General features: G+C 37.4%; 1 protein-coding gene across 1 annotated transcript in view; it reads left to right on the plus strand.

Annotated features, from left to right (window-relative positions):
* Positions 1-9,946, plus strand: part of TTBK2 (tau tubulin kinase 2) — a gene marked incomplete at both ends in the record, with an annotated part of 55,108 nt that extends 45,162 nt beyond the window's left edge. Inside the window, 2 exons of the mRNA XM_084288436.1 lie at positions 7,223-8,487; positions 9,478-9,946. Of these exons, the coding sequence (XP_084144562.1) occupies positions 7,223-8,487; positions 9,478-9,946 (1,734 nt within the window). The remainder of the gene's footprint in view (positions 1-7,222; positions 8,488-9,477) is intronic.
* Positions 9,947-12,647: the final 2,701 nt, after the last annotated feature.

Raw genomic sequence — 12,647 nt, forward strand, 5'->3', positions numbered from 1 at the left:
GCCATCATGGAAGTTGAGTGTGGTAAAGAGGGTTTTGGGTTTCAGGAACTACAGAGATGTCATGCCCTACCCTATCCTGATGGAAACTGTATTTAGTTGGCACGAAGTTTAAGTATTTTCCTGGGAGCTTACTATTTGCTATGATGTTACAGCTGTTACTCATCCTCAGTGAAAGCAGTTGTTTGATAACACTTATGACCATATTCAAAGGCAATCTTAGATGCAGCTGTTTTCAGTTGTTACTGGTTGGTACTTGGAAGGGCAATCAACATATGATCTCTAGCGATAGTGTCGCTGTTTTCTTTGTCAGTAAGTTTCTCTGGAGTATGTGGATTTTTAATACAAAAACACATATTAGGAATGCTAGGAAGCATTCAGGAATATTAGAAAGTGTTATTTCATAAGGAGAGAAAGGATTTCCCAAAGATGCCCGTAAGCCCACAGGTTACTGCCATTCTTTTAAGCAATTGGGTTTCAAACTGGTAATGATTTTTTTTTGGAACGTTTTTCATCTACAAATTCTCCTCCTCATGCAAAGAAGTATTTATTTTTTTTCCTATTTATTGCTTTTGCCCAAGTCGCAGAGGCAATTGCTTGACATTTGGAAATCTAAATGCTGCCTACGGTGCTTGGTAGGACCTTCTATCTGAAGGAGAGAAATTCTTTAGACATTCTTTTTTCACATCTGTCTTCAGTGTTTTAGAATTAAAAATTACAGCGAGTTAGGTTAGCTGTGCTTTCAGTGGAAGCTTTCCAAGGTACAAATTATGGAATGAACAGTGGAGGAAAACAAGCAGTCAGTAGGAACCTGTTAAACTTTTTCAAATAGTGTGTTGCCTGAGGAGAAATGATCAATTTTTATTGACAGGATCCTCTTGGTCATTTCCCTTCTGCAAGTTTCTGTATCAGCAGCAGCAACAGCGAAGTTACAGTGAAGGTCGGGGCAATAAATTAGCATTAGTAAAAGCATTCACATGCACTGTTAGAATTCTGCAGTGAAGGATGGGTCAAAAATAAAATGAGAGGAAAAAATAGAAAGAAAATAAAACACTATGAAAGTTGCTTTTTTTAACATTTGTGTTTTGTGGAATCTGCAGTACTTTTAAGATTCTCAAAATTCTTAACCGCATGGTTCATCTATTCTTGTCTGTCCTTGACGTGATCAATTTTTATTATATTTTTAAAAATTGCAATATTATCCCAAACATATGTTGTTTAGTAAATTTTTTCGAGCATCAAAATTTCATTAGCACAGGACAAGTGAAGATGTTTCAGGAAAGCTAGATGATCTGCGATTTCCCAGGGTGAGCTGATTAACTCTTATGTCAAAAATTGGCTGTTATCATTAAAACAAGGTCCAAATTGAATTACAGGGGAAAAAAAAACAAACAATCTTTACTTGAAGATTGTAAATTTACCAGTATCCTAGAATTTTCTCCCAGTTAACTGTTTTTTCATAGGGAAGAAAGAGAACTTTTTAGAAAAGGAAAATTTGAAAACACTAAAACTGGAACCAGTGGTTAGAAGGAGTCTCTAATATTTCTAAGCTACAATTATATAATTTTTGAAAAGTGGTTCATTTTCAAATTACTATTACAATTTCTAGATTTTGATGATTCTACAATATTGCTCTACATAAACCACAGGTAGATGTGTTTACTTATTAGCTAGCTACTAAGCTATAACTGCTCTGACTGCTTCTGGCAACAGTTTTTAATCTCTATGTTTTTTAACCCTGAGAAAATAACCATGATAAAGTAGGAATTTGGTTTCTGTAGAGACAGAAATAAAAGCATGAAATAGAAATGTGAAATACGCTTCAGTTACCAGGTTTTTACTCTGAACTCTGCATTAAGGCAAGCTGATGCTTTGTTAGGAAAAGACTGTCTCTGTGGAACTCAGAAGTATTATGATACTGGCTCATTTTTAATTGCAATGTATGTCAGGAGTATTGTATGAGCGTTAGGAAGTAATTATCTGTAATTGCAGCTGCTTCCCAGTTCTCCAGCAATTCCAACAGTTCTATACAACATAAGTAAATTTCAAGAATATTGTTCAATTGCTTTATATGTTGTATAGAAGAAGCTTCAAATTAAATGAGTACTTGTTTTGGTCACATTATTAATAAACTAATTAGCAACTTAATTCAATGACAATCATTCTCTGAAAGCAGTTAAAGTTACTGCTTTTAGAGCAGTTAATCTTTGCCCTGTTGGATGTTGGATATGGGTTTATGTTAGAATACGGTAAAATCTTCCTTTACCTGGCAAGTAGTGTAGGAATAACTGAAAAAGGGAAGATAATTAAAAAATACTGGAATTAAGCAATGGTTAATAGGTACACTTAAATAACAAGAGTCTGTACACACAGATATGCATGTCCTTTATCCTCAGAAGATATCTTTCACCTTAGAGGGTATGAAAATACAGCTGTCTTGTACCTTCCTAACTCTGCATCTTTGTTCCCTCCTCTTCCTATTTCTTGCATCTCCCAGCATCAATATAAGACTGATGTACAAATTATCGTTACAGAACAGTAGAAGGAATATATGTGAAGAGCTGTAGAAGGCAGCATGCTCCTCCTTTCAGATGGATATAACCAAGCCTTCATATGCTATTTTCTCCAGTTAAGGATTAGGGCTGTGTGTGATTTTTTTTAACAAGAGTGTATAGTATCCTGGGGACTGCCAGTTTCTACAAATGCCTGCAATGCTTGCAGTACTGTATGTATGTCAGAAGGGATTCATTATCAAGACTTACAGCTATCTCTGGTCTTACACTCCATAACTCCATGAATTACAGACATATACTTCTCCTGTTTATCCACATATTAGCTTATTTGTAGAAACAGCCAATGTAGTTTAGTAAATCTATAATTAATTTTATCTTTTCTGCTAGACTTTAACCTGGAAAAGGAATGTAAGGGATACAAAGGATTAGACTGTAAAAGATCAGAAGGAATGATAATAGTAGGGAAGAAGGATTTTGAGAGGACATGTACTGTTAAGAACAGTAAGCTGGGTATGATATCTACAGAGTTGTAAGCGTAGCAGTGTTTGTTCATGTGAGAGTAACAGTTAGCTGTAAATTACAGGACGGTGTGCTAACATTCCCTTTACCCTTTGATACAAATTGCAGTTCAGATTTTATTCCAGAGGTATACAGTTGTGCAAGGAAAATTAAGTGACTTAAGGAAAGAAAGAATCATGACGAGGAAGCTGGTGAACTGGAAAGCCTAAGGGAAGTTGGTTGGTATTAATGAAGCTGCAGACTCATACTAACATTTGTCATATTGCTGCTAGGCTGTAGAGCTAACTGGATGAAAAGGAGAAGAAAGGAGAAGAGAAAAGATACATGAGGTTTGTTCTCACAGATACACAAACTTTTCTAAGGTAGGAAAGAAGTTCTAAAGAATAAAATGATTAGGCTGAAGTGTCTTCAGAATGGCGAGTAATATGATTAAGGCTTACTGATGTTACAAACAATGTAAAGAAGTTACAAGCAATGATGGGATTAGCATATCAACAGGTATGTACACCACGTTTTTAAGAGGTCTGGAGTCCTAATGGCACTTGACATGCTTGTAGAAGTAGTAGGCAGCACGAGCAGAGGGAAGAAGCTGTGAGGTCACATGTTCACCTGCTGGTGTTTTACAGTAATCTATATTCACACCTTTAGATCTTTCAGACTTAACAGCTTTGACAACTAAAACCAATATTTCGTTCCTCTGCAATTTGCTGTATATATTCATAGAGAATTTCATCCAAGCATATCACTTGCTATTGCAGCCTGTCAGAGGTTTAAGGAGAGGAAAGTTTGTCAGATGTCGTAAAGGATGTCTAGGAGATATTTATGTTATTGTTGTTTTGTTCTTTTTTCTTCTTAACATTCCACTCACCATATTGTAAAGCTACTTGAAGAAAATGCAGTCTCATTTATTGCCTCAGAAATCAGAAAAAAAATTAAGAAATTACTTAGGAAAGACTAAAGGATTCAGGACTGTAGTGGTGGTAATTTCTTTTAAACATTTCAGAGTGAAAGGAGAGCTTTGTAGTCATTTTTCCATATATTGTCGCGGTCCTTTTCAGTAATCTGCTGTATCATACCTTCTTTTGAAGTGCTGAAGTTGTGATAATCAGGTACATAATGTTACAAACTGATTACCAGAGTACACTGTGGGTCAGCATTTTAAATCTGTTCTCTGCAACTTTCTTCTTAGATGAGGTGCCCATGTTACATTATAATCATTGTACATCAGGTTCAGTATTGTACAACATTGATGTGGTTAGACACAGAAATCTTACAGCATAAGATTTTAGTTCATGGCACAAGAAAGGGAAGTGTGATGATTATTTCTGATGCTTGAGTTTTAGTTTTACATAGTAGGTTATGTAGCATTTGTTTTGTAACTTGGTATGCATTTGACAATCTTGAGATTTCTGCCACCCTGATTTAGACTAAATAATAACCATTTAAACTGGTGTTAAATAACCATTTAAACTTGCAAAAGCAAGTGACAGGATCAGCCCTCCTCAGACTCCTTGATTATGCCTTCTGTCTTGCAAGGTTTCACAAAGAATATGACTATGGGATAATTAGGGTTACAAAACTGTACGATTTTTTAAAGTTGTTTTAAGGGATTTTATTTACTATTCTTTGAGGTGTCAGGAACAGTTGAGACATGAAGCAAGTCTTTCCTGACTCATAATTAAATGTAAAAGTTAGGATGGAATCTCCTTATCCTGCCACAGTTGCAAAAAACATAGGAGATGCTGCTGTGGTGTACATCTCATCCTTCTGGCCCCATCTCATTGAACAAGCATCCACCCTCACAGAAATGAATCTCCATCCTTTCCAGGGAAATTCCTATGAGCCTGCAATATAAAAACAGTAGCATTTGGTACATACATAACAATGTGTATCCCTTCATACTTTCAGCCAGTGAGATGTCAAATAAGATATCAGACACTATTGATAAGCAGTGCCTTTTTAAATCCTGCTTGTTTCTTTTTGGTCTTGCTCTTTTATTTCTCTCTTGAAGCTGCACCTGAAGTTGTAACAACATTTGCATGAGAGGCACTTCTGCACAAGTTAAATTTCTTGCACATATAGATGAAATGTCAAGCCTAATAGGGATATAATTTAATCTTTGTGCTTTAAGAATAATAAGAGGATTATTGACCATTTGAGAAAACAAGCTTCTGTTTGCTAGTGAACACAAATCAAGAAAGTGATACATGCATTCAATAAAGCCATTTCTGAAAATTTGAGCTACTCAGCAGTGCAGTCTTTAATGAAACTTACCCCATATGCTTTACTTCCCTTCTCTTGTTCAATGTTTTTCTTCCACAAATAGCTCCTGCTTTCTATATTGTGGATTCTTCAACAAGTTTACTTGTTTATTTCTTGGGTGTAAGGGTTAAGTCTGGATTGGTCAAGAGAGGACTAGGAAATTCTTTCTCCAGTCATGGCAAAGGAAATGAAGTCTGTTGAAAACTGTAAACAGATTTCACATCAGAGCTGGTTTCACTTCAAAAGGAATTGACACGTAAGAGACATGTCACTAGGAAAAGAGTTTCCATGTAAATGTATTTATGCAAAAGATAGTTTAAATGTAATTGCTGCCCTTCTGGAAAAGTATCAAGAAAATAAATATCTTCTGAAAAGGAAGTAACTAAGGATATTTTACCTCTGAAAATTGAGAGAAGACACCAGAATCTATGCTATTCTACGGGAAGCCATCCTTCTTCAGAGATGTGTGGTTGGTTGTTTTTTTCACTCTGAAAGATTCAAATCAGCAGCTAGAATAGCTGATCAAGTAAAATGTTTGTTCCTCTGTTCTTTCTGTGGCCAAACTGGTGTGCGTTGCCAACATTGGAAATAGGCTATCACTAGTTGTCTCTTCTACCATCACTGAATCACTAAAGTTTTTAAGTCCAAACCCAGTCTCCAGTCTTTTCCACTTCCTGCTGAATTCTACAAATGCAAACTGTGACAGATTCATGGGACTAAAAACATGAGGGAAAAAGGAGCTGAACTCTATATTCATGTGGAGGCAGATGTAATGATAGCCCCTTGCTTTTGTTACAGGTTATTCATTTTACCAAATGACTCAGTCCAAAATGTATAAACCAAAATGTAGGGCTCACCTTGTCATGAGCATGTATTCCTCCCTTGGCCATAGAGGTTAAGCTCATACCACTTGTGTGGGTTCTCACCCTCTGACCTCATGACTTGCATTTCTTACTGTGCAGTGGCCTGACTTCATGGAAAGTAAAGAAGCACTGGTTCTGCACATGCCTGATGGGAAGCAGGGGAAGAGGGCTGATGTCTCTCAGAGTGGGGAGAGACACAAATGCAGGTTTCTCGTGTTAGGTTAGACATGCTCTGACCTAAGCTATGTTAATTAAGCTATGTATTAGAGGCAGCAATCACCATAACCAACTGTTTTTTCACAGTGACTCTGATTCAACACTATCTATAGGATTTAGGGGTGCCTTAAGCATATTTACTGGATTAGACCCACCAGGGGATTTAGGTGTGTGAATATTTAGTTTGTGAATCTCCTAATGACCTTAGGTAAGAAGTCCTGGCCTGCTTGCTTAATTTAAAATAATAATAAAAAAAGAGAAAAGTTTCAATAGGGAAGGTAGTAGCTAAAATTTGAGCACTCAGAAGTGTTTTCTTAATGAAAAGTAGGTATTATGGGTACTAAAATATTTAATTTTGTAGATAATGTTTTTATTAGTTGTTTTGTTAACAAAGTATATACATTCTGCCTAAATTGAAACTTAAGTCAATTTCTGAATCTGGACCTCACTGTTTTCTTTGTCTTCTGTACTTGTCTAAAAAGTATTGTTGTGTACTTGTTAAAGATTTTATGTTTTTATATAACTTATGCTAAAAGTATTCAAACTCATGTAAAGTAATAAAACGTGGACTTCTTAAGCTGTGTCTCTTTTCCAGGAGGTTCCTTGTCAACTGCAACACTTCCCACTGAGATTATGTTTGTGTTACACGTTTCTGTTTTGGGATGACAGAGTATTTTATTTTCCTAATTAGCTAGATGGAATTTATGAAGTTTAGCTATTTGAACGTTGTGATTCCTACAATTTATTACATAATGCATCTTGGAGACATGGAATAAAAAATGCAATATAAAGAATGTTATCTACAATATTCCTGCAATTTTCACCTTTTCCTTCTCTAATTTTCTGATGCAGGTAACAATACCCAGGCCCTCAGTGGCATCCACACAGTCTGCTTCAGAGAGTTTTCAGTATGGGCACCAGCTAGAGAAAAGAGAGCATGATGTGCAATCTATGGAACACACAGCGGAACTCCCGTCTCCAAAGGAAGGCTTGCCAGGTTTGGTTGTGACAGATGATGCACTTCCAGGTAGTACCAGCACACCAGATTTGGTACTTCATATCAGCCACGAAGAGCTTGAAAGGGAAGGACATGTCAAAGAACATGTCAGTGTCCCAGACAGTGACCAAAAGGACCTACTTGAACAACATAGCGGGAGACAGGAAGAGAAAGAACTTGAAAATCTTCCTGTAGAGACTGAGGAAGAACAGCTTCCAGTAGTTTCTGAGGATGTCCTTGAAATGCTAAACAAAGAACAGAATTCTTTGCCAGGAAATTCAAAATCTGCAGAGGAAGAACTTCTAACTAATACTGAAGCTGCTGAAGAATCAAAGCCAAGGCCTGTCTGCTTGGTGCCAAATCAAGATGAAGTTGGGAAGTCCATAACACCTGAAACACCAGAATTTTCACCCTCAAGACTTATCAACTCACACACTAATAGACAGGAAAGCAAAATAGCACCAGTTCAGGAAAATGGTTTTCATTCTAATAAGGAAGAAGTCCATATCCAAGACTTGCAATGCCACCAAGTGGCCCTTACTAATTTTTTGCACCAGGAGGACAAGAAGGAGAAAAATACTCCCAGAAATGGAGAGTTATTCCACTGCATTTCAGCGAATGAGAATTCTCATCGATCTAAGAAGGACTTGGTTAAATCTCCTTTTGTATTCAGGCAGAGCCGAATCCCAGTTTTAGCACAAGAGATAGACTCAACGTCAGATTCCTCTTCTGTTTCAGCAAAGGAAAAGCTTCTGCTAAAAAAGGCCCATCAGACAGACTTGGTCAGACTACTTGTGGAAAAGAGACAGCTCAAATCTTTCCTTGGTGACCTCTCAAGTGCCTCTGATAAGTCACTGGAAGAAAAAATGGCTGCTGCTCCAGTACCATTTTCTGAGGATGATGTATTATCCTCATTTTCTAAATTGACACTGGACTCTCATTTCAGCAAGCAGACGGAAGATAGTTCTTTATCTCCAAGTAGCCCTCAGTCCAGAAAAAGCAAGATACCCAGACCGGTGTCCTGGGCTACCACTGATCAAATCACCAGTTCAAGTTCAGCTCAGTTCTTTCCTCGGCCACCACCTGGAAAACCGCCTACTAGACCTGGGGTAGAAGCTAGGTAATACGGAGAAAATAGAAGTTGGTTTTCAGGTTGAAAATGAATTTGAGCTAGATTGCCGTTACTGTACAACTGTAATTGTGTAGATGTTCCATCCTTTGTTAACTCTGCTTTTTAATGCTGGTCTTGAATTCTCTGAGAAATCTTACATTGTTTGAAAATGAACGAGGAGAGGCTGCTACAGAAGAATGAGTCTGCTTCACCTGTAATTCTTATGTATCAATAGATGTGTAGTCAAAACTGTGAAACCTTTCATCCTATAACTAAATCTTCGCACTTCTTTTTTTCCAAGTGGGATCACTTTTTCTGAACTGTTGATTATTCACAAACCTGTAGAAATCAGTAGGGTTTATCATATGCAGTCCCTTTGAAAATTAACTGCAGAAGCTTTAAGTATTCTGGTTTGCAGATTCCAGCCATCAATATTCAGTCAGTTAGCTATGCTCTGATAAAGGCTAAGTAAAAACAGTCAATTAATGGAGGGCAGAGTGAGCTCTAGAAACCTTCCTTTGACAGATCTGTGTATAGACAACCATGATCTAGTTTCTTCAGTGTCTAGATTACCAGGATAAGGGAAGTTATGATGTAATCAGTAGTGTAAAATCCTCTGAAGGAAGTTGTGGTGTGCCTTGTCATACATTATTTGTGTATAGGAGTGTATTGATGATGTACGGGAGTGGATGTACCCCATCAAAACAGGTGGTAAGTACTGCACTTCAGTGCACTTCAGCACCACCAGGAAATTTCAGTTTTCTTGTAAACACTTAGACTGTTCATGTGAGTGAGTTCATGTGAATGTAATTATTGTGTTTTGAACAAGACGGAGGCCAAAACCTAGATCCAAACACCTCTATCTTACAGGAAAGTTCAGATCCAGATATCTGTTCTGAAGTGTAAGCTTATCCTTAGTTTCCAGTGATACTGTGTTTCTATATGAATTTTGGTGAATAGATTGGAAAAAAAAATAATTTTTCTTCGTTTCTTCTTAAGGTTACGCAGATACAGAGTCCTAGGGAGTAGCAGCTCGGACTCAGATCTTATCTCTCGTCTGGCTCAAATCCTACAGAATGGATCTCAAAGACCAAGGAGTTCTACCCAGTGTAAGAGTCCAGGATCTCCACATAGTCCAAAAACACCACCCAAAAGCCCTGTCATCCCCCGCCGCAGTCCCAGTGCCTCCCCAAGGAGCTCTTCCTTACCCCGTACTGCCAGTTCTTCTCCATCACGGGCTGGGAGAACCCATCATGATCAGAGGAGTTCCTCCCCACATCTTGGGAGGAGTAAATCACCTCCTAGCCATTCAGGCTCCTCATCTTCTAGGAGATCCTGCCAACAAGAGCACTGCTACAGCAAACCAAGCAAGAATGGTCTGAAAGGATCTGGTAGTTCCTTCCACCATTCTCCAAACACTAAGACTCCCACAGGAAAAAGCAAATCAGCCACTAAGCTTAGCAGATAGGAACTGGGCCTTGACAGGTATAAAGCCGCCTCCTAAGTCTGATGCATGTTGTGTCTGTGTACTGTGTATTTAAAAAAATAATCAAAAAAAAGTATATAAAAAAACAGTGTTGAATCTGCGCTTTTTAAAGAACGTAAGCATCATAAACTATTCATGAGAAAGCATACTGTGTAAATGAGTGGCCAGGCATTGCCTAGGAGCAGGCAGCAAGCAGATCTAGGAAAGGGGAGGTAGAGGCCAGAAAAAGAATGACTAGGTAGTCAAAGAGGTGCAATGTATTTAAAGTCAAAAATATCTCCAAGGTGAGTGTTTTTAAAAGGGTATTTATTTCTATGTTTTCAGTTTACCTAGCTTAGAAGATTAGGCCTAATCATTTAGGGCCTGTCTCAAGAAGTATGCAAGAAGAAGTGAAACCCATTATTCCCAAAATCATGTCACCACTTGGGAGATAAGTACTGCTCAAGCATGTCTCTGTCGTTTTAAAAAAGCACACTGTTCAGAGGACAATGGTATTTCTACCTTATGAGTCTCTTCAATTTTGAGTTGCACACACCTGAGTCACTCAGTACTCATTTTGTCCCCTGTCTACCATAGCACAGATTTGCTTACCTAAAGAAGTATCATGTAACTTGCCCCTTCTTGATTTTGATGACATTTTAAAAATGAATATTAACGGCTGCCAAGATGTTTTGTAGTGGTATTCTGTAGAAATTTGTTTAGTACTAATTAGGATCCAAGAAGTATTCTTGGTTCCATTTTGTATACTTCTTCAGGAGACAAAGCGGGTTCTTGAAACCTCATTATGTGGAATAGAAAACCATTCTCATCTAGGAGGTGAGAGAATGGAGATGTCTGCAGTTCACCGAATGTCACAGATTTACAATAAATTGCAATGAATGTTAGAAAAGTTAGAAAACAGGAGAACCTGTTTTTCACTAACTGAACTGTAAAAAGAATCCTTGCTACTATTGGCTTTTTATTTATTTTATTTTTATTTTTTTCCCAGTGGTTATGGATCACTGAAATCACTGATCTTACATTGAGGAAACAATTACGAACCAAGACTATTTTTTTCGTGCTCATTCTTTTTGTAAAAACATGGAAGGTGAACACCTTGGTAGCTTCTAGCTGACAGAAATACACTTAGCACCCCTAACAAAGTCTTTGTAAGAGTATTAATCAGCAGAGCAAAATATACAGAAAGCAATCATTTTTGATGTTGGGTCCTTGTCATTCTTTTGCCCAAATGGTTCTTTGATAGCCAAGCTTTGTTGTCTGCCAGTGAAGTCCATTGTGTCTAATTCCTCCTACTTTTTTTAGTAGTTACTTAATAATCTCTTGTGGTCTACTGGATCTCTGTAAGAAACGTAACGGTTCAGCACCTTTTGCTATATTCAAAAGAGAATAGTGGGTTAGAACAGTAACACACAAGACTGCAAGCTTAAAGAAGGTGCAGCCAGCTCTCCGTGGTTATACCTGTTGTGGGGATACTGGATGTGCAGGAGACTTCTCAGTTGCTGATCTGCTTGCTGTAGTCATATGCCTCTCCAGCCAGCATCTGTGCTTTTTTATTTAACCTCTGCCAAATTAATACCTTTGGATTAAAAGGGAATATTTTGTCTCTGAGTTAACACATTCTAATGCTGCATTAAAGCTGCCCTGGAGCTGCACTGAATTTCACTTGCTCTGTCAGACTATGTTGATTTTTTTTTTCTTACTATGAATATGTGTATTGTTCCCCATATGTAATGTAGCACAGTGTGGAACCTTAATTTCATTCAGGTTTCAAGCACTACAGATGAATGCAATAGGTAGGGTATACCTGCTTTTTCTGAAGAAACTGTAACATTGGAAAGTCTTACTCCTTTGTATTATATTGTATAATAGGTACTATAACAATAATTGCATGTCCTCATAGTAAATTATATAAATATTTATATATACATACGTGTATATGCTTATATAAACTCACTCTCATTTTGCATTTGTAATTTATGGACCACAAATAATACAGTTCCCTTTCTGTTAGTCCCTGAATACTCCTGGCGTTGCATCTCCTATCTCCCCCCCAAAAATTCTGGAATGCACAAAATCTAATAGCCTTTATACCTTGGTACAAGATTGAAGGACTGCTGATTTCTCAACCAGCCGATGTTTTGTCTTGCAGCTTTCTTTCTTGCTTTAGAATTGTGAGTACATTTGCATATGAACAAGAACAGAGACTCAAAGGTATTTTTATTTTTATTATAAATAGGGCTTATTGATTACTTGTTTTTATTTCATAATGTGAGTTCTCAATTGTTATGAATGCTCATGTTATAGGAGCAGTAACAGTCAATGAATGCCTAGTGGATGAATGTGACAGTAACAAATTCCATCTTTCCTTCCTGTTTTCCTCTTATGTTTCATTGCGGTATACCAAAAGAAAAAAGAAAAAAAAAAGGAGCATAAGAGCATATAGTCCCATTTGTACTATTTCTGCCTTGGGCACTGCTGGAATTATTTGTTAAGGTGGTGTGGCACCTAATAATTATTTTTCCTCCTCTCTCCCTTTTTTTTTTTCTTTCCATTTTTTAGGGTCTTTTGAGCTCATTCCTACATTAATATGGTCAGTTTTAGTAGATACCTACTTTATGCACCCTCCCTTGAAATGCTGAAGTTGAGGTGTTTGTATTTTCTCTGCAGTATAGCAGGATCCAGA

The sequence above is a fragment of the Netta rufina genome (genome assembly GCF_964035555.1).
Source record: "Netta rufina genome assembly, chromosome: 5".
In the NCBI taxonomy this organism is placed as follows: domain Eukaryota; kingdom Metazoa; phylum Chordata; class Aves; order Anseriformes; family Anatidae; genus Netta; species Netta rufina.